The 20,189-nt window shown below is 36.0% G+C and overlaps 1 protein-coding gene across 2 annotated transcripts in view; it reads left to right on the top strand.

Annotated features, from left to right (window-relative positions):
- The window catches only part of LOC150021192 (ceruloplasmin), a 76,398-nt gene that overhangs the window by 4,636 nt on the left and 51,573 nt on the right, over nt 1–20,189 (top strand). For both annotated transcript variants that reach the window (XM_090275710.1, XM_090275715.1), the window contains exons 2-6: nt 11,723–11,970; nt 13,663–13,875; nt 14,628–14,807; nt 16,276–16,530; nt 18,012–18,183. In XM_090275710.1, coding sequence (XP_090131836.1) covers nt 11,723–11,970; nt 13,663–13,875; nt 14,628–14,807; nt 16,276–16,530; nt 18,012–18,183 — 1,068 coding nt within the window. The remainder of the gene's footprint in view (nt 1–11,722; nt 11,971–13,662; nt 13,876–14,627; nt 14,808–16,275; nt 16,531–18,011; nt 18,184–20,189) is intronic.

Raw genomic sequence — 20,189 nt, 5'->3', positions numbered from 1 at the left:
CAAAACTTCTGGAATGCAGTGACAGCAGTAATAAGAGTGAAATTCATATCATTATAAGCCTATCTCAAGAAACAAGAGAAATCCCAAGTAAATAACCTAACATTATATCTTAAATAATTAGAAAAAGAAGAACAAGAGCAACCTGAAGTCAGCAAAAGAAAAGAAATAATAAAAATTAAAGCAGAATTAAATGAAATAGAGAAAAAAAAGACTACATAAAAATTCATAGAGCAAAGAATTGGTTCTTTAGAAAGATTAATATAATTGACAATCATCTGGCTGGACTCACTACAGAAGAAAGAGAGAAGAGCCATATAAACAAGGTCAGAAATGAAAGAGAAGTTACCACAGACACCACAAATATACAAAGGATCATACTAGAATAATATGAAAGACTATATGCCACCAAACTCAAAAACCTAGAAAAAATGGATAAGTTCCTAGAAATATGTAACCTTATTAGACTGAATCAGTAAGATTGGAAAATCTAAATAGACCGATTAACAGTGAAGAAATTGAAACACCATTAAACCCCTTTCAAAAATAAAAGTCCAGGATCAGATGGCTTAACTAGTGAATGCTACCAAACATTAAAAGAAGAGTTAATACCTATCTTCTCAAACTCTTCCAAAAAATTGAAGAGGAGGCAATACTTCCTAACACATTTTGGTAACCTTAATACCAAAACCTGGCAAGTATAACACACAAAAAAGAAAGTTACAGACCAATATCTCTGATGAATATAGATGCAAAAATCCTAAACAAAATACCAGCAAATCAAATACAATGATACATTAAAAAACTAAAAACATCACGATCAAGTGGGGTTCACTTCAGGGCACAAGAATGGTTCAACATACATGAATCAATCAATGTAATATATCACATTCACAAAACAAAGGATAAAAATCATATGGTCTTATCAATAGTGCAGAAAAAATATTTGATAAGATGGAACATCCATTTATGATTAAAACAATAAAAAAAGGTATATAAATAAAGTACCTCAACATAATAAAGGCCATATATAATAAATCCTCAGCCAATATCCTACTCAATGGTGAAGAATTGAACATTTTCCCCCTAAGATCAGGAACAAGACAAGGTTGCTGACTCTCAACACTCTTATTCAACATAGTTCTGGAAGTCTGAACCAGAGCAATCAGGCAAGAGAAAAAAGTAAAACATCTAAATTGGGAAGAAAGAAACAGAAGTGTCACTTTTTGCAGATAATATGATTCTGTATATAGTACCCTAAAGACTCCACCAAAACACCATTAGAAACAATAAACAAATACAGCAAAGTTGAAGGATACAAAACCAGTGTACAAAAACCCACAGTTTCCCTATACACTAACAATGAAACTTCAGAAAAAGAAATGAAAAAAAAAAAATCTTTTTGCAATTGCAGCCAAAAGAATAAAATATCTAGGAATAAAGTTAGCAAAGGCCATGAAAGACCTATATACTGAAAACTACAAAGCATTATTAAAAGAGATTTGAAAAAGACATGATGAAATAGAAAAATATTTTGTGTTCATAGATTGAAAGAATCAACATAATTAAAATGGCCATATTACCCAAAGCAATATACAGATTTAATGCAATCCCCACCAAAATCTCATTGTCATTTTTTAATGAAATAGAACAAAAAACCCATCAAATTTGTATGAAACCACAAAATACCCCAAATAGCCAAAGCAATCCTGAGATAAAAGAACAAAGCTGGAATTATCACACTACCTAACTTCAAATTATACTAAGAGCTATGATAATCAAAATAGCATGGCATTGGCAGGAAAACAGACACACAGACCAATGGAGCAGAATTTAGAACCCAGAAATAAAACCACATGTATATGGGCAGATAATTTTCAACAAAGGAGGCAGAAACACACAATGGAAAAAAGAAAATCTCTTCAGTAAATGGTGCTGGGAAAAATTAGAATATCACATGAAAAGAATAAAAACCAGATTACTGTTTTTCCCCATGTACAAAAAATTATTTCAAAATGGATAATATCTGAAACAATGCATTACATAGAAGAAAACATAGGTACTAAACTTATGGACATTGGTTGTAGAGAGTGTTTTATAAATTTGACCTCAAAGGCAAGGGACTTTAAGGCAAAAATAAATGAATGGGACTATATCAAACTAAAAAGTTTCTGCACAGCAAAAGAAAAACAACAACAAAACAAAAAGGTACCCAACCAAATGGGAAATATTTGCAAACAGCTCCAACAAGGGGTTAATATCCAAAATATATAAACAACTTGTATTAGTCAACACCAAACATACAAACCATCCAATTAAAAAGATGAGGAGAGGTCCTGAACAGACAGCTTTTCCAAGGAGACATACAAATGGCCAACAGATTCATGATAAGATGCTTAACTTGACTATTAGGAAAACGCAAATCAAAACTACAGTGAGATACCACCTCACGTCTGTTAGGATGACTATTATCAACAAGACAAGTAATAACAAGTGTTGGAGAGATTGTGGAGAAAAGGGAACCCTCATTCACTGTTGGTGGGAATGTAGACTGGTACAACCACTATGGAAAACAGTCTGACGGTTCCTCAAAAATTTAAGAATAGAGTTATCATATTAACCAGAAATCCCCCTCCTGGGTATCTACCCGAAAAACTCAGAAATGTGTATTTGCAAAGTTATATGCACCTCTATGTTCATTACAGCATTATTCACAGTGACCAAGACATGGAAACAACTAGAATGTCCTTTAACAGAGAACTGTATAAAATAGATGTGATTTATATACTATAAAATACTATTCAGCCATAAGAAAAGATGAAATACCGCCATTTGTGACAACATGGATGGACCTTGAGAATATTATGCTAAATGAAATATCAATAAGAAAAAGCTAAGAACCATGTGATTTCAGTCACATGTGGGATAGAAAATTGTACATTTTGGGCATAGACAACAGTATTCGGGTTACCACAAGGAAGGAGGTGGGGGAATAGTGAAGGGTAGAGGGGGCCTAACATATGGTGACAGAAGATGGTTTAATTTTGGGCAGTGGGAACACAGTATAATATACAGATGTATACAGAAATGTACATCTGAAATCTATATGATCCTATTAACCAAAAAATTTAATTTAAAAATTTATTGAAACATGCATCATCTTAAAGCAAAAAAGTCAATTTATGGAGTTATACATAAGATTAATAAAACTGAAAACATTAGAGGATATTAAAAGAAAGAAATACATGAATTTTTTACTAGAAAAATAATTTACCTTTCTTGTATTAATACCAATAATATTTATTACTAATAGAATGAGGCAGAAAGTAAATTAAAAAACTATAAAATAGTTTTCTGCTCCAAAATTATTTATATTTAAATAATAATGAAAGACATACATATACAAAACAATTAGTAAGCACAACAGTCTTTTGTGGGTCTATAGTAGGCACCAACTAAATATTTATTGTGTTTATTGTCTATATAATGGAAGAAATTACAATGCTTTGGTTATCTTAAGGTTAAATTCTTTTTCCCGGTGACATATAGAAAGCTAGAAGTAAGTGAAAAAAATCTTTAAACACAAGAACAGTTATCATAAAACCCTTTTACATTGACTTTGTAGGCTCTCACTCAGGCTTGGTGTCTCTTATTTAACATACAGTTCTTACAAACTTTATTATCTAGTTTTCCAACCCATCTTGGTTTTGAGAAATAAACTAGAAATAGTACAGTGAAGGTGTCATTATAAGCAGAATCAATGAGTAAGAAGAAATAGTGACTCAAATTTTGGCCAAAGAAATACAGAATGAACTAAGAACATTTCACCCTATTAACAAGTATTATAATTATGATGTTGAGGGATCATGATACCAAAAGAAGTCAATAAATATTAATCTTTACTATTATTATCAGAACATAAGTTGATTTTTTTCATTAGGCCCTGTTTAAGCAAACAGGGAAGCAAAAAAATTTTTTTAATAAAAAATTTTCACTTCTGGTCAAGATGGAGGCATAGGTAGACAGGCTTCACCTCTTTGCACAACCATAAGAAGGATCACAGCTAACCTCAAAACAAAAAACGCCCAGAACTGCCAGAAAATTGAACTGTATGGAAGTCTAACAACCAAGGATTTAAAGAAGGTATATTCATTCAGATGGGTAGAAGGGGCAGAGAGAGGGAGCTGGGGCAGAGAGGATAAGGTGCCAGAATGGGAGGTCCCACATTCACATGTGGTGGATAAACATCAGGGGGATACCTTTTGAGTGAGTGATCCCAGCCCTAGGCCAGACCACACAGCACAGGGTTCTAGCACCAGGAAAAATAAAGCCTCATAACTGCTGGCTGTAAAAACCAGTGAGGATTGGGGCAGCAGGAAAAATTGCCAGTTTCTCAGGAGAGTTCATTTACAGGAACCACACAGGCCCGGAAAGCACACAAACCTACCCACTCTGTACACCACCACCAGGGCAGCAGCTGGAGGGGTGCCAGTCACAAACGGGAAATGGGTAAAGTGACTGGAAATGGGGCAAGTACCAGGCAAGCTTCCAGAAGTCAGTCAGCAGTGTCATTGTCCCTTCTCTGAACCCTCCCTCCACCAAACACAGAGCCACAAAGTGAAGTGGGTTGCCCTGCCCTGGCAAATACCCAAGGTTCTGCCCCATACAACTTAATAGGTGTGCCAAGACAGAGAATCAAAGCAGCTCACCTAGTACACAGAGACAAATACAGGGAGGCTGCCAAATTGAGGATACAAAGGAATATGGGCCAAATGAAGGAACAGAACAGAACCCAGAAAAAGAGCTAAGTGAAGCAGAGATAACCAACCTATCAGATGCAGAGTTTAAAACACTAGGGATCAGAATGCTTAGAGATGTCATTGAATACAGCAAAAGCATAAAGGAAGAAATGAAGGCTACACTAAGTGAAATAAAGAAAAATCCACAGGAAATCAACAGTGAAAGGAAGGAAGCTGGGATTCAAATTGCCTATTTGGAACATAAAGAAGAAATAAACATTCAACCAGAACAAAATAAAGAAACAAGAATTCAAAAAAATGAGAAGAGAATAAAAAGACTCGGGGACATCTCCAAAAGGGCCAACATCCAAATCACAGGGGTGCCAGAAGGAGAAGAGCAAGAACTTAAAAACTTATTTGAAAAAAATAATGAAGGAAAACTTCCCTAATTTGGCAAAAGAAATAGACATACAAGTCCTGGAAGCACAGAGATTCCCAAACAAGTTAGACTCAAAGAGGACCACACCAAGATGCTTTATAATTAAAATGCCAAAGGTTAAAGATAAAGAGAGAATCTAAAAGCAGCAAGAGGAAGGCAGAGAGTTACCTACAAAGGAGTTCCCATAAGACTGTCAGCTGATTTCTCAAAAGAAACTTTGCAGGCAGGAAGGGACTGGCAAGGAGTATTCAAAGTGATGAAAAACAAAGACCTACAATCAAGCTTACTCTATCCAGCAAAGCTATCATTTAGAATGGAAGGGCAGATAAAGTGCTTCCTAAGGTAAAGCTGAAGGAGTTCATCATCACCAAACCTTTATTACATGGAATGTTAAAGGGACTTATTTATGAAAAAGATCAAAACTATGAATGTTAAAATGACAACAAGCTCACAGCTGTCAACAACTAAATCTAAAAAACAAACAAACAAACAAAAACACTAAGCAAAGAACTAGACCAGGAACAGAATCATAGCTATGGAGATCATTTGGAGGGTTATCAGTAGGGAGGCAGAAGGGGAAGAGTGGGGGAAAAGGTACAGGGATTAAGAAGCATAATTGGTAGGCACAAAATAGTCATGGGGATGTTAAGAATGATATAGGCAATGGAGTAGACAAAGAACTTATATGCATGACCCATGGACATGAACTAAGGTGGGGGAAGGATTGCTGGAAGGAAGAGGGGTACCAGGAGGAGGGAGTTAAAGGGGGAAAAATTGGGACAACTGTAATAGCATAGTCAATAAAATATACTTAATCACTTCACCCCTTCAAAAATGGTCTGAAAATTTTTTACATGATTAAAAAGTTATAATTATTAGCTAAAATAATCTGGAAAAGTCAGTTAAAATCACTCATATTCCAAGTTACCAAATAAAAAATTGCAGGCAATAATAGCTAGTGAGGTACAAACACTTTCTGCAGTACAGCCTGTATGAGGGAGCTAATTAAACAGCTATAGAATTTTACACTTTTCAAGCTCTGAGATTTATTATCACAGTTGCTATTTTTCCTGAGGACAGATTGAAAAGAAGGTTGACACTAGATACTATATTCATGTTGTGCGAGTGGAGTAAAGCTAGTTAGGAGCTATAATCCGCTTGCTTGTGCCATGTACACCTAGGTTGAGTCTTTGCCTACCAGTTAGGTTCTGTTTTCCTTCTGATTCCTATGTGTAGTAGACAGAATTTTTTAAATGGTCCCCAGAGATATCCCCCCCATGATTTGTTATATTCAATGAGACAGTTGACTTTAAAATAAAGCCTAATCTAAAGCAGAGAACTCTCCAGTGAGAGATGAAGAAGTCAGAGATTCAAAGAGATTTGAGGATTGGACCATCTCTTGCTGACCTGAAGATAGAATGAGCCACTTGAGAAGGAATACAATGGCCAAAAGAACTGGGATAGGTTCTAGGCTGATAGCCAGCAATGAAACAAGGATTTTAATCCTGCAAACCCAATGAAATGAATTCTGCCAACAACAAGGATGAGACTGGGAGTGAATTTTTCCAGAGCCTCCTTCCAAGCACTCAGCCAGCCAGCACTTTGTGATAACCTGAGCAGAGAACCCAGTCACGCCATGCCAGAATTGTGAAATAATGAATGAATGTTATTTTAAGCTGCTGTGTGATCATTTGTTATGCAGCAACAGAAGACTCATATGCTGTGTCTCAGCTAATGAAGCTAAGAATCCAGAAACTTTCCCCATATTAGTAACCATATATAAACATAAACCAATACCACTTGAGTGCATTATGAAATTATGGAAGGGAGTAGCATTATTATTATACTACTAAGGCAGTATAAAAGTATTTTAAATTCCCCTACCATTAAAAATTCACTTCTGGGTCTGACCCTACCAGAAATTACAGGAGTTGGCTATAAGAATACAGAAACTGAGGGAGAAAAAAAGACAAAGAAGGAAGGATGTGATTACTTAGAGGGGGACATATCTATTGTAATAAATAGAAGAGAACACGTTACAGGAAAAATGGGACAACTGTAATAGAACAACAATAAAAAAGAAGAAGAGAGCATGTTACAACTGCCAACAGGAAGAACTACAATTAATGTGATTTTTTTTTTTTTCCTTTGGTTCAAAGAACAACTGTAATAGATTCTTTTGATGGAGTATCTGACTGGCAAACTTCCTGCAGTCTTCCAGTAACTGACCCTTTGTCCCCAAGCTGCGCTCCTGTAATTTAATAAGTATTCACTAATGACCCTTTGATGTTCATCCGGAAGCAGAACATAAACAAATGCACCTCCCCTAAAGTATCACGCAATGTGAAATATTTCTCAATTTGGTTAAGACTTCATTTTGTTTCACCTCAAAAGACAAGATGTGAAATATATTTTGCATATTGTTATGTATATAAAAGGAGTTCCAAATTTTAAAATACCTGAATATATTATAACTTCAGATCAACTATTTGAAAAGTAATTTTCAACTCCCTCCCCTTGAAATCATTGTGTACAAGAAATCCCAAAGCTTAGACAACACTCCTCCTGTTTCAGGAAATAATTAATACAGGAGAATTTCAATGCAATGAAAGCATTTTATTGAAGCCTGCTCTGTTGAAATGGGATGTGACTAAGTGCTTTAGAATCACTTTTAGAATATATAAATACACACTGTATTTAAATGAAGCCCTAAGAATCTGAGAGCTATTCAGCCCGATATGCCAAGGTTGTGAGTTCAATCTCTGGTCAGGGCACATACAAGTGACTGATAAATGCATAAATAAGTGGAACAATAAATCAATGTTTCTCTCTCTCTCTATCTCTCCCACTGTCTTCCTCTCTAAAATTAATCAATAAAAAAAAGAGTTTAGAACTATTTTTAAACTTTGGCCTTATGTAAGATACACATCAACAGGACATGGTAAAACACAGATCAAAATATCGTCGTCGTCGGCAGCCGTCCGTCTCGAGAGACGATGGTGTAGCTTCTTAAGAGTCTGTCTGCACCGCCGAGAATGGCTGTGCAGTCCGACTGGGGAGTGACACGGTATCTGTCTCCTCCAGTCAGGGCACATCAGAGAAGGAAAACTCTGACTCCAAAAAACCTCCACTGCCTTGCGGCATACCTCTTCAGGGGAAAGGCTAAGGGAGTAAACCCCGACAGAAAATCCGGAGCCGGTGTCCCTAGGGCGGTTTGACGTTGTAGTCAACACCGGCAACTCCTGCGGCGCACCTGAAGCCAAGCTGTATTGACTCCGTCTTTCCCTTGGACCCTTCAGCTGCGAAGAGAGGGGGGGTCTGCTGCATGGGCAACAGCAGACCCTCCATATCACCCTGCCCAGGCTCTGTAGCTTCAGCTTCACTGGAGAGGACACTCCAGCGTCATCGCAAGATGTCGATTCAACATGGGAGGAGACAGGTACCGTGTCACTCCCGAGTCGGACTGCACAGCCATTCTCGGCGGTGCAGATAGACTCTTAAGAAGCTACACCATCGTCTCTCGAGACGGACGGGCATGGGCAACAGCAGACCCTTCACATCACCCTGCCCAGGCTCTGTAGCTTCAGCTTCACTGGAGAGGACACTCCAGCGTCATCGTAAGATGTTGATTCAACACGGGAGGAGACAGACAGATCAAAATATATATAATATATATTACTCACATATATACTATATATTACTCTTATATATACTATATATAGCATATATATGCTATATATGTGTGTGTGTGTATGTGTGTGTGTGTGTGTGTATAATCGGGACCAATCGCCTAGCAATAAAAGCGTGTACAGACACTGGAGAAAACTTACCCTGGGGTTTAGATGCACCTTCTGAGATCAAGTGGTCCAGGTTCTGATGGGGCAGAGGGGACTACATCTTCACTCCATAGGCTTTGCTGCTGCAGCTGTGTGCCCAGCTCGAACTGGACTCTTGGTGAGCTGCTTTCAGCAGTATGGACTGGGTGAATCTGTCAGTATCTCAGTAGCCTTCAGTGCCTCAGAGTTTTGCTGTTGTCAAAACATCTGTTTATTAAAAACATTCGCCTCACTACTAATGCTGTAACCTGCAGGGATTCGGGGCGGGGGTTGGAGGGTGATTCACATCCCTGTCCTGGTATTTTTCCATGCATTTTGATATCCTTAAAGTCTCTCTGAGCCTTTCTGAATTTTTTTTTTTCAGTTTTATACTAACAAAATGGAAACTGCAACAAACAACGAGAAAATTAAAACAAATAGAAATGAAGGCATAAACATGAATTTGCTACCCCATACTAGATCCGAAGACTTTACCTTATTTTTCTAACTTTCTGCTTGGCCCTCCTCCCACCAGGACTGGGGAAGGGGGCCCCATCTCATTCATTTTTAAGTGAACAATATGAGAATCTTCAAGTTTACACAATTCGAGGAAATCGAGTATTTGGTGTATGAGAACAACCACAAGATGCTCATTGTCAAAGCCCCTGGTTAACCCAAGGCATGATGTCTCTGCTATCTCAACACCGGCCCCTACTGCCCAAACTCAGCCACCATGACCACTGCCAAGCAGTCATGCTCATTGGCTCTAGCACTCAGGCTTAATCTGATGCCCCCACGAAACCATGCCAGCAGAGGCCTGGCCACTACCAGGTCTGTTCTGGAAACAGACCCCGCCACCTTTCTGTCTCATTATCTCTAGGAATTCCTCTACCTCTGGGACTCAGCAGCTGGGAGCTATTACATTCACCTCGGAGCCTCCCCTACTCAGGCTACTAAATGAGCTCAGAGCATCATCAGAACATACAGGGTGGGGGGATTTTAGTAAATGCAGATGCCTGAATCCTGCCCCAGATGCACAGAATCAGAATCAGTGGGTTTGGGGCTCAGGAACTTGTGGTTTACCAAGGTCCTCAGTAGATACCTATGCACATTAAAACTTAAGAAAGTTTTGGCTAGAGCCCTAGATTTTTTTAAAAACTAGGTCTTTAAACTCTGCAGCAATGAAAGTCCAGAGCTCCCAGACAAGTACAACTCCTGACTTGAAAGAGAAAAGGAAAATATCTCACTCTTTCCTATGAATTTACAGCTGAGGAAACAGGACGACGCTTATTCCTTAATCAGGTTATTTGGGCCTCACAGGGATTGAGTGGAAAAAGGTAAGGCATCAAAGATCCTTGACACAAAATTAGTCAACACGCACACATAAACAAACCCCAGATCATTAGCCTGAGTGCTAGAAGTTTTTATTCTTTTGGAGGAAATGTTGGTTGCTCTGTTGCAGAGGGGCTTGCCAAAGCCCAGGTTTGAAATGGGACCTCCTAAACCATTACAGTAGTCCCTCTCTACATTGTGGTTCACTTATCACGGCCTCATTGTATCACGGGATTTTTTAAAATATTATTTTAATTATTTATCGCAGATTTTTTGCTATATTGCAGGATTTTGCGGTACTGTATACATATATTGTTAAAGTTATGTAGGTTTAAGAGTGTGGAATATGTTTAAGAACATAAGTAGTGTTTATAAAAATGTGGAAAAGGTTAATAAGGGAGTGGGAAAGGTTAATAAGGGACTGGGAACGGTTTATAAGTGTGTGGGAAGGGTTTATAAAGCCTTAAAATATATATAAATACTAAAATAAATGTAAGGTCCCTACTTTGCAGATTTTCACCTATTACCGGGAGGGGTCTAGAACATAATACCCGCTGTAAGTGAGGGAATACTGTAGTTGACAGTGCCCACAGATCCCACTAAACCATCCAGGCTTCTGGTAAGGACAATAACTTCAGAATTACTCCCAAAGTTTGAATACCAAACTCATTTTCTTTCTCTTCCTTTCTTTTCTTTTTTTCTGCAGCTACTATTGACTTTGCTGATATTTTTAGGAAAGCTTTAAGCAACTGTTAATCAGTCACAAATCAGACTATAAACATTCAATGTTCAAGTATTCTTGGTAGCAAGGGATTAAAAAAAAACAGAAGGGTAATTTGAATGCAAAGTTAATTTTAAAGCCCATACACATTACACACATCAATTCCTACCTTAATTTAGTGCTACTAAAAGAAATAAAAATGATAGAACTAATTTAACATCATTAATTCTACTCTATTTAGGAAAACATGTATATATACACACAAATACCCATACTGATTGCTTATAAAACTCAAATTTTTCCAGTAGTTTAAAGAGGTTTACCATAAGTGAGAACTGTCTTAACTGCCTTATCTTAATATTTCATTTTAATTTTATACTCTATTCCATAATGCCTCTGTGTTTTAATATAAAAATATTATAGGAAATACTCTGGTAAGCTGCATTATATATTTATGGCACCTTTACAGATGGTCCCTCTGCCACATCCCTGATGTGGGACACCTCACATAATTAAAATACCAAGACTAAGTGCCAGCTCTCCTCTTAATTTTTGAGAGTCACCCCTACAACAACAGGCAAACATTTAATGTGATATGGTCATTAATTTCTCTTTAATTATAATGTTACCCCAGAAATGATGGCTTCTGATAGAGTGACTGTCTTCTTTTCCTTTGCAGGGAACATTCCAATATTTATCTTCAAAATGGCCCTGATAGAATTGGGCGATTATACAAAAAGGCCCTTTATCTTCAGTACACAGATGAAACCTTTACGACAATGATAGAAAAACCTGTGTGGCTGGGGTTTTTAGGCCCTATTATCAAAGCAGAAACTGGAGATACCATTTATGTCCACTTAAAAAACTTTGCCTCTAGGCCATACACTTTTCATGCACATGGGATAACTTATTATAAAGAACATGAGGGTAAGTTCAGTTCATTCTCTATCTGAAATTTCCTCTCAATTTTCAGTAGGAACACTTTTTAACTTCTAAGATTATGAACTCCACTCGTAGCAAGACCTATAACTATGTTGTTTAGATCTAAACTATTTTATTAATAGCTATTTTAGTTCATCATGATAATGCCGTGTTTCTCACGGGTGTGTTTTGCTAAGTGTTACTGTGTTGGGGTGTCTGGGTGGACACATATAGTGAAAGGCAATGAGAGCTGGACATTCTTTTCAGTGCCCAACTTCTTTCCAGCCAAATAGCCAGAGTAAGAAAAACAAGCAGTGTGCATGTATGCCTAGAAAAGGCAAAAATCCAAAAGGAAGAAACAGGACTCAAGACAAGGGTAGTCTTATCATTGAAGACAGTAAATATACTGTTGCCATTGTCACCCCCAATCGTAACTTCGGATCAATCGTTGCAGCTAAGGCAGCATGGGTACTCTCACACATCAGCCAAATGGTGCACATGGCTGGGTGACCTAAGAGTCACATCTGAGGCACAATTAACCAAAAGGTTGTTTGAATGTAGGACTGTTATATCATCCTTAGTACTTAATGATGATAAAGATGATGAAAAATTTGGTGCTTCATTGTGGTTAAGAGCAAGGACTTCAAAATTAACAAACCAAGATTTAAGTGCAATGTTGCCTTTTACTGGCTGAATGACTTTGGGCAAGTTACTTAAATTCTCTGTGCCTCAGTTTCCTTCTGTATAAAATAGAGACAAAGATAGTATGTAGTAATATCTCAATAAATGTCAGCTGTGATTATAAGCAAAAATGCTGAGGCCATTATGCACTTCATTGAAATTATAGGGATCAAATATGAAAATTAAGATTAAATTAAATCTGATTAATTACTAGTCTTTTTTAAAAAAGAGTTACTGTTTTAGGAGGTGAATGTTTTAATCACATATTTTTTTTTCTTTTTCTGAACCTAACAATTACATTCATAGCATAGAGGCTGACTACCATCTTACTTTTTTTACAATTTCATGGTATATTAGTGCATTAATCATTTTAAAGGTATGATAATTGTATTCTGTCTATGTTAAAAGAAAAAAGAATTCTTATCTTTTAGAGATACATACCTGAGTATTTACGACTGAATGATATGATGTCTGGGATTTGCTTTAAAATAATTAGATGATGAAACAAGATTTGTGTATGGATGAAACAAGACTGACCTTGAATTGATCATGGTTAAAATTGGGTTGATAGGTACACGGCGGTTCACCATACTGTTCTCTCAATTTGTGAATATGTTTGGAAATTTACAAAATTAAAAGTAAAACAATAAAAAAAATGATTACTTCACAGGCAAAATCTTATATAAAAAGTTTCAAATTATAAAAGAGGATAGCAGTCATTTTGTTCATATTTCCGTACCATGACCCTAGGGCAAAAGGGGTTCTTTAAATTACAAACCAAAATCACTGAGCTTCTGACATATCTCTTACTGTTTCCTGAAGACTTAGTTGATATAATGATAACATTTTCTGTGAAGCTTCCAGACCCTCTAGTCTCTCATTCCTCTGTTCAAATAGGACATCATTACATCCCTCAAGGGGACACATATTAGATATTGAATAAATTAGTAAACATCTATTCTCTCTTTTAAATTCAAACACATTCAATTTGCAATTTTATTATATGTTGCTTCCTAGGGGCCATCTACCCTGATAACACCATGAATTTTCAAAAAGCAGATGACAAAGTGAATCCAGGTGAGCAGTATACATACATGTTACATGCTACCCAAGAACAAAGTCCTGCTGAGGAAGATGGCAATTGTGTGACCAGAATTTACCACTCCCACATTGATGCTCCAAGAGATATTGCCTCAGGACTCATCGGACCTTTAATATTCTGTAAAAAAGGTACATTGTCTCATTATTGCTAAAAATATACCAAAATACAAGAGACAAAACAGGCAGTTCATTTTTTAAATATAAGTCAACTCTTCTGTGTTGTGATTGAGTAGGTAAGGTAGAGAGGCAGTAAATCTAGAAAAAAAGGAAGGGAAAAGCAGAGCAGATTAGGAGAAGAAGAGATAAATGGAACAAATATTCATACACATTGCTAAGCTACAGGATATATGCTCTTCTTGGGGAGAGGTTTGCTGTATCTAACTTCACAATGGTATTGAAGACATGTATGACTTTTCCAAATGTGATTCCCTTAGTGACACTCCATGGTGATAGATCTGTGGTCACCTGTTTTGTGTTGGTAAATATAATATCATATTAACTATTTCTAACATAATGAAAAAGTCAACATAGGCCAAGAGCTTGAATTCTAATTCTTACTTGAACAATCATTAGTTACCTTCAAAGACTTGTCTCAGCTTGTGGCTATGTGCACCAGAAGATGTATACACAACTTTGAATTCCAACCTTCACATTTTCCAAAAAGCATTTAACAATTATATGGTTACTGAATATCCAAATATATTAGTGTCTGCCAAGCCCCTAACACTGAACATAAAACTTCTGAACTATTTCCAATTCTGTAAAACAAGAGTGACTAGTCCAGATTTGTGGTTTATTAGAAAAAGAAGCAATAAAAAAAATTTAAAACTAAAAACATGGTTAAGATTAAGTTCTACTAAAATAGCAATTTTTCACTTCAGAATCTTTGGATAAAGAAAAAGAAAAAGAAAAAAATATTGACCAAGAATTTGTAGTGATGTTTTCTGTGGTGGATGAAAACCTCAGCTGGTACCTAGATGACAACATTGAAACCTACTGCTCTGAGCCAGAGAAAGTTGACAAAGACAACGAAGACTTCCAGGAGAGTAACAGAATGTATTGTAAGATTACCAAAGATATGTTACCTTTATCATATTTATCTTGATCCATTAAGTATGCTAGGTTTATTCCCTTATGTGAATAAGTAGGTTCTAGTCTGTAGCTCTGATAACAAAACATATTAGACATGCAACTTGATATTGGGCTAAACATGGCAATTCAAAACTAAGACAGGTAAAACCAGATTCACCAAATTGTTCCTAAACTGATAGGATAAACATCATCAATTATGGATTAATGCATATGTATGTTTTTATATTTTTTTATCCTCCAAACTCATTCTAAAAATTATTTGAGACAGCCAAAAATTATTAAACTAAACACTATTTTAAAGCATTAAACTATTATTTATTTAGGAAAATAGTTCTAAAAGGTATTTCTCTATACATACATTGTCCCTCCACACTTTACATCATTTCTTCTATATTTCAGTACTTTACTTCTTCTAGAAATGCTTTCTTTAACGCCTAGGCTTTTCTTTTATTCTCAGAGATAAATAATGAGCTCAGTAAGATTTTCTATCACTCAGAATTTGCATAAGAACTTAAATCCCTTAACACCAACTAGACCAATAAGTTTTAATTTCTGTTTGCTTGTTTTTAGATTCTTCAAAAGAGGCTTTACTAAGAAACTGAGAATACAAAAATAATTATACTACCAAAGCAGAAAACTAAACTTATTAAGAAAGTACAGATTTTTGCTTCCAACGTTTGCTTTTTCTGTCTGTAAGATCCTCTTTCCTTTTGTCAACAAAAAGACACTCAAAATTCTAGTCTGGGTAGGTCTGGTTTGGTACCTCGGTTGCATCAGATACTTTCCCAGTGTCTTCCAGAACCAATTACCACCTTTTCTCCAGGACCACTCAGTTTGTACAGTAACCTTAAGTTTCTTTTTTTCTCAGGCCATCCTGCTTCTCTGGTCACAGGTCTCTACCATACTACCCCTGTATTTCTTCTTTCCTTCATATGTCTTCTAATTTTGCCTTCCAATCTGTTTTGTTTTTTAGAAACCTTCCTGTGTTCTTATTACAAAAGGAATTTATTTATACTATAGAAAATTGGAAAAATTCTGATAAGCAAAAAAGAAATTTTCCATACTACCACCAACAACATAATTAATGATTGATTACTAAACAACCATCAGTCTTTTTGCTATCCACTACATGTGTGTATGTCTTGTGTATATGCACACATTTGTGTTTACAAATAGAGTGTATAACAAAAAACAGCAAGGAGGCTTCATCTTCAGTGTCATGTTCATCTGCTAGTACTGTGCTGACAAGAATCCTGGGGCTAAATTCAGGTCCAAAATTAAAGAGCGCTGTGATTGATTAGTTATGACTGATGTGGGAAGAATAGTAGTATATGTACCAGGTGTTTTCTATTCCAAATTGATTATTTCTGTAGCAGTAATTATCACTATCCCCGGCACCAGTGTCTATTAGTCACTATCTCTACTCTTGACTTACAGCTGTGAATGGATATGCTTTTGGAAGTCTCCCAGGACTGTCCATGTGTGCAGAGGACAGAGTGAAATGGTACCTTTTTGGTATGGGTAATGAAGTTGATGTGCACGCAGCTTTCTTCCATGGCCAAACATTGACTAACAAGAACTACCGCATAGATACAATCAATCTCTTTCCTGCTACTCTTTTTGAGGCTTTTATGGTGGCCCAGAACCCTGGAGAATGGATGCTTAGCTGTCAGAATCTAAACCATCTGAAAGGTAGGACATCTTCACCTGAAATTAGCTGTCAGCTGAAAAAAAGTCATGTCTCAGTTACATTACCAATGGGGTAAACATTAGGAATCTGAAACTAAAAGCTTAATATATTTGGAACGATATGAACTTATAAGTAACTTAATTTTATTCCTATGATGGTATGTATTATAATATAATTTTTAAAAAGACTGAAAGACTGAAACATCTATAAAGTAATAAAATCTTAAAAATATATTAATTTTTGGAAAAGAACAATTGGCCCTGAAAGTATAGTACTGTCCTTAAACTATAGTACTATACATAGTTTCTCAGCTTTGTAAAATACACAATATTGTAAACACCATAATATTTGTCTGTTGTACTGAAAATTAGCCTGTTTTTATTTTTAACTTGGTTCTATCAACATAGCCAAATTTGTTTTTTATTTGAGTCTGCTATTCCTCAGTTTAACTTGATAAATCCCTTCTTTATCTCTTTCTTAAATGTGATAAAATATTCTTACTTTTTGAAAATATTAGTTTGTAATATTGGTCTCCTGAAGAAATTAAGGTTTAATCTGGATCTGGCTATGTTACTTTGACCTTCAAACATAATGTCACCTGTCATATGTGACCTTGGTAGCAGAAGGCCTAGTACAGCAGATGCCCAACCATTTTGTGTGAGAGAACAATAATTATAGATGTTTATTCTATTCTACCTCCTCTACTCAGAGAAGGAAAACTCTGACTCCAAAAAACCTCCGCTGCCTTGCGGCATACCTCTTCAGGGGAAAGGCTAAGGGAGTAAACCCCGACAGAAAATCCGGAGCCGGAGTCCCTAAGGCGGTTTGACGTTGTAGTCAACACCGGCAACTCCTGCGGCGCACCTGAAGCCAAGCTGTATTGACTCCGTCTTTCCCTTGGACCCTTCAGCTGCGAAGAGAGGGGGGGGTCTGCTGCATGGGCAACAGCAGACCCTCCATATCACCCTGCCCAGGCTCTGTAGCTTCAGCTTCACTGGAGAGGACACTCCAGCATCATCGCAAGATGTCGATTCAACACGGGAGGAGACAGATACCGTGTCACTCCCGAGTCGGACTGCACAGCCATTCTCGGCGGTGCAGATAGACTCTTAAGAAGCTACACCATCGTCTCTCGAGACGGACGGCTGCCGACGACGACCTCCTCTACTCAAGACTACCTTTTAAGATATGGCAAAGTCTTTCTTCTTCACTTATTTATTAATATGTCTTCTTTTCCTCATCAAAAGATTTCTGGTACCATATTTTTTAAAACACTACTGATTATTATCTCTTCTCTATGTTGTATAAAGAAGATTAAAAAAACTGCTTCAATTTTTGATCAGTAGTAATTTATTTATAACTGTTTCCTCTAATTTATAATATTGTTTCTGTCTATCTATGTCTTCAATTTCCATATGTCATTTACAAGGCAACAGGAGAAACATTGCCTCCATTAATACATCTATTCTTGCATGGTTTTCAGCTGGTTTGCAGGCCTTTTTCCAGGTACAAGACTGTAGCAAGCCCTCATCAGAAGACAGTATCCATGGGAAACATGTTAGACACTACTACATTGCTGCTGAGGAAATCATCTGGAACTATGCACCCTCTGGCATTGACACCTTCACCAAAGAAAAATTAACAGCACCTGGAAGGTAAATCAGAAAAATGACTATTATTTTAAAATATGCCTCATGCTAAAAAATTTATAAAATATTCATTCAGGTACTAAAATTTTAATTGGTACCTGAAATTGAGTAACTTGACTGCTTAATATTTGCTAAGGTGTTTGGAATGAGTACAACTTTGAGAACTATGATTTTTGAGTCTTTTGAGTCCATGAAAAAAAGATAGGTTTAAAGGTTATCAAACGCTTAACAAAATTCTAAAAAACAAAACAAAACTGAATACCATTAGATTGATCAATTCATTTGTTTTCTATTCCTGAAAAATGGGATTATACAATCCAGCAGCATGAAATACATTCACAAGGTTGTGCAATAAACACTATTCATTTCCAGAAATTTCTCATTATTCCAAATGGAAAATTTATACCCATTAAACAGTAATTTCCTAACCCCTAATATTGGGTTAGTCAAAAAAATCAGTATTTTTTTTCCATAAATTAAAAGATACATTTTTTGTTTTCGCCAACAACTTTATTGATTTGGACATTTTGAGTATGTCAGCTATCTTCTGCATGGTACAGCATTGATTGTTCTCAGTTAATGTCTCAACTTGATTGCTATCCGCTTCAACTGGTCTCCCAACCATGGAGCATTGTCCAGCAAGAAATCTCCAGCACAATACTCTGCAAACCACTTTTGACACATTCAGTCAGTGATAGCATCTTCTCCCTACACTGCACAAATCTTTTTTTGCGTTTCAGTTGCATTTTTACTTTTCTTGAAATAATAACTCATAATATGCTGAAACAGTTGCGTATTTTCTTCCATCTTCAATATTTAAATGGCTACACAAAATTCACAGCTGTCACAATACAATCTAACAAAATTCTGTTGAATGAATTTAAAGACAGCTAAACAGTATTAGAGCCATCTTACAGCAAAAAACCCCAAATTTTTGGCCAACCGAATAGCTTCTATTCTAATTTTTGTCTTATGAATTTGCCTATTTCAGGCACCTCATACAAGTGAAGTCATAAAATATTTGTTCTTTTTCATTTCATTTACTTCACTTAGCATAACGTTTATAAAGCTCATCCATGTTTTAGCATGTATCAGGATTTTATTCCTTGTTCAGACTGAATAATATTCCATTGTATACATACACCACATTTCATTTATTCATCCATCTGTTGATGAACAGTTGAGTTGTTTGCTGTACCTTTTGGCTATTTTGAATAATGTTGCTCTGAACATTATAATAGAAGTATCTTTTTAGCTTCCTGCTTTCAATTGTTTTAGATATACACCTGAAAGTGAAATTGCTGAGTCATATGGTAATTCTATTTTTAATTTTTTGAGGAACTGCCATACTTTTTTCCACAGCAACTGCAACATTTTACATTTCCACCAGCAACATACAAGGGTTAAAATTACTCTACATCCTTGCCAGCACTTGTTTTCTGTGTTTTGTTTTGTTGTAATTAGCTATCCTAATGGTTGTGAAGTAGTATCTCATGGTGGGTTTGATTGACATTTTTCTTATGATTAGTAATGTTGAACATCTTTTCAAGTGCTTGTTGGTCATTTGAAGAAATGTCTATTCAAGTCCTTTGCTCATTTATTTAATTAGGTTGTTTTGTTGTGTTTGCTGTTGAGTTCTTTAAATATTTTGGATTATTCCCTTTATAATTATATATATGTTCTTCATTGTTTCCTACTATAGTCTTGGTTTTAAAGTCTATTTCATCAGATATAAGTATTGCTACCCCAGTTATTTTTCCTTTCTATTTGCATGAAATATATTTTTCCATCCCTTTACATTTAGTCTGTGTGTATTTTTCATTCTGAGGTGGGTTTCTTGGAGACAGAAAATATATAGGTCTTGTTTTTTTATTCATTCAGCTATCCTATGTCTTTTGATTGGAGCATTTAATCCATTTACATCTAAAGTGATTATTGATGTATATCTATTGCCATTTTATTTTATTTATTATTTTTAAATTTTATTTTATTTTATTGTTTTTCTATTACAG

Source organism: Furipterus horrens, unplaced genomic scaffold (assembly GCF_987537825.1).
Source record: "Furipterus horrens unplaced genomic scaffold, mFurHor1.1.pri manual_scaffold_1, whole genome shotgun sequence".
NCBI lineage: Eukaryota > Metazoa > Chordata > Mammalia > Chiroptera > Furipteridae > Furipterus > Furipterus horrens.
This window is presented reverse-complemented; position numbering and strand designations above follow the sequence as displayed.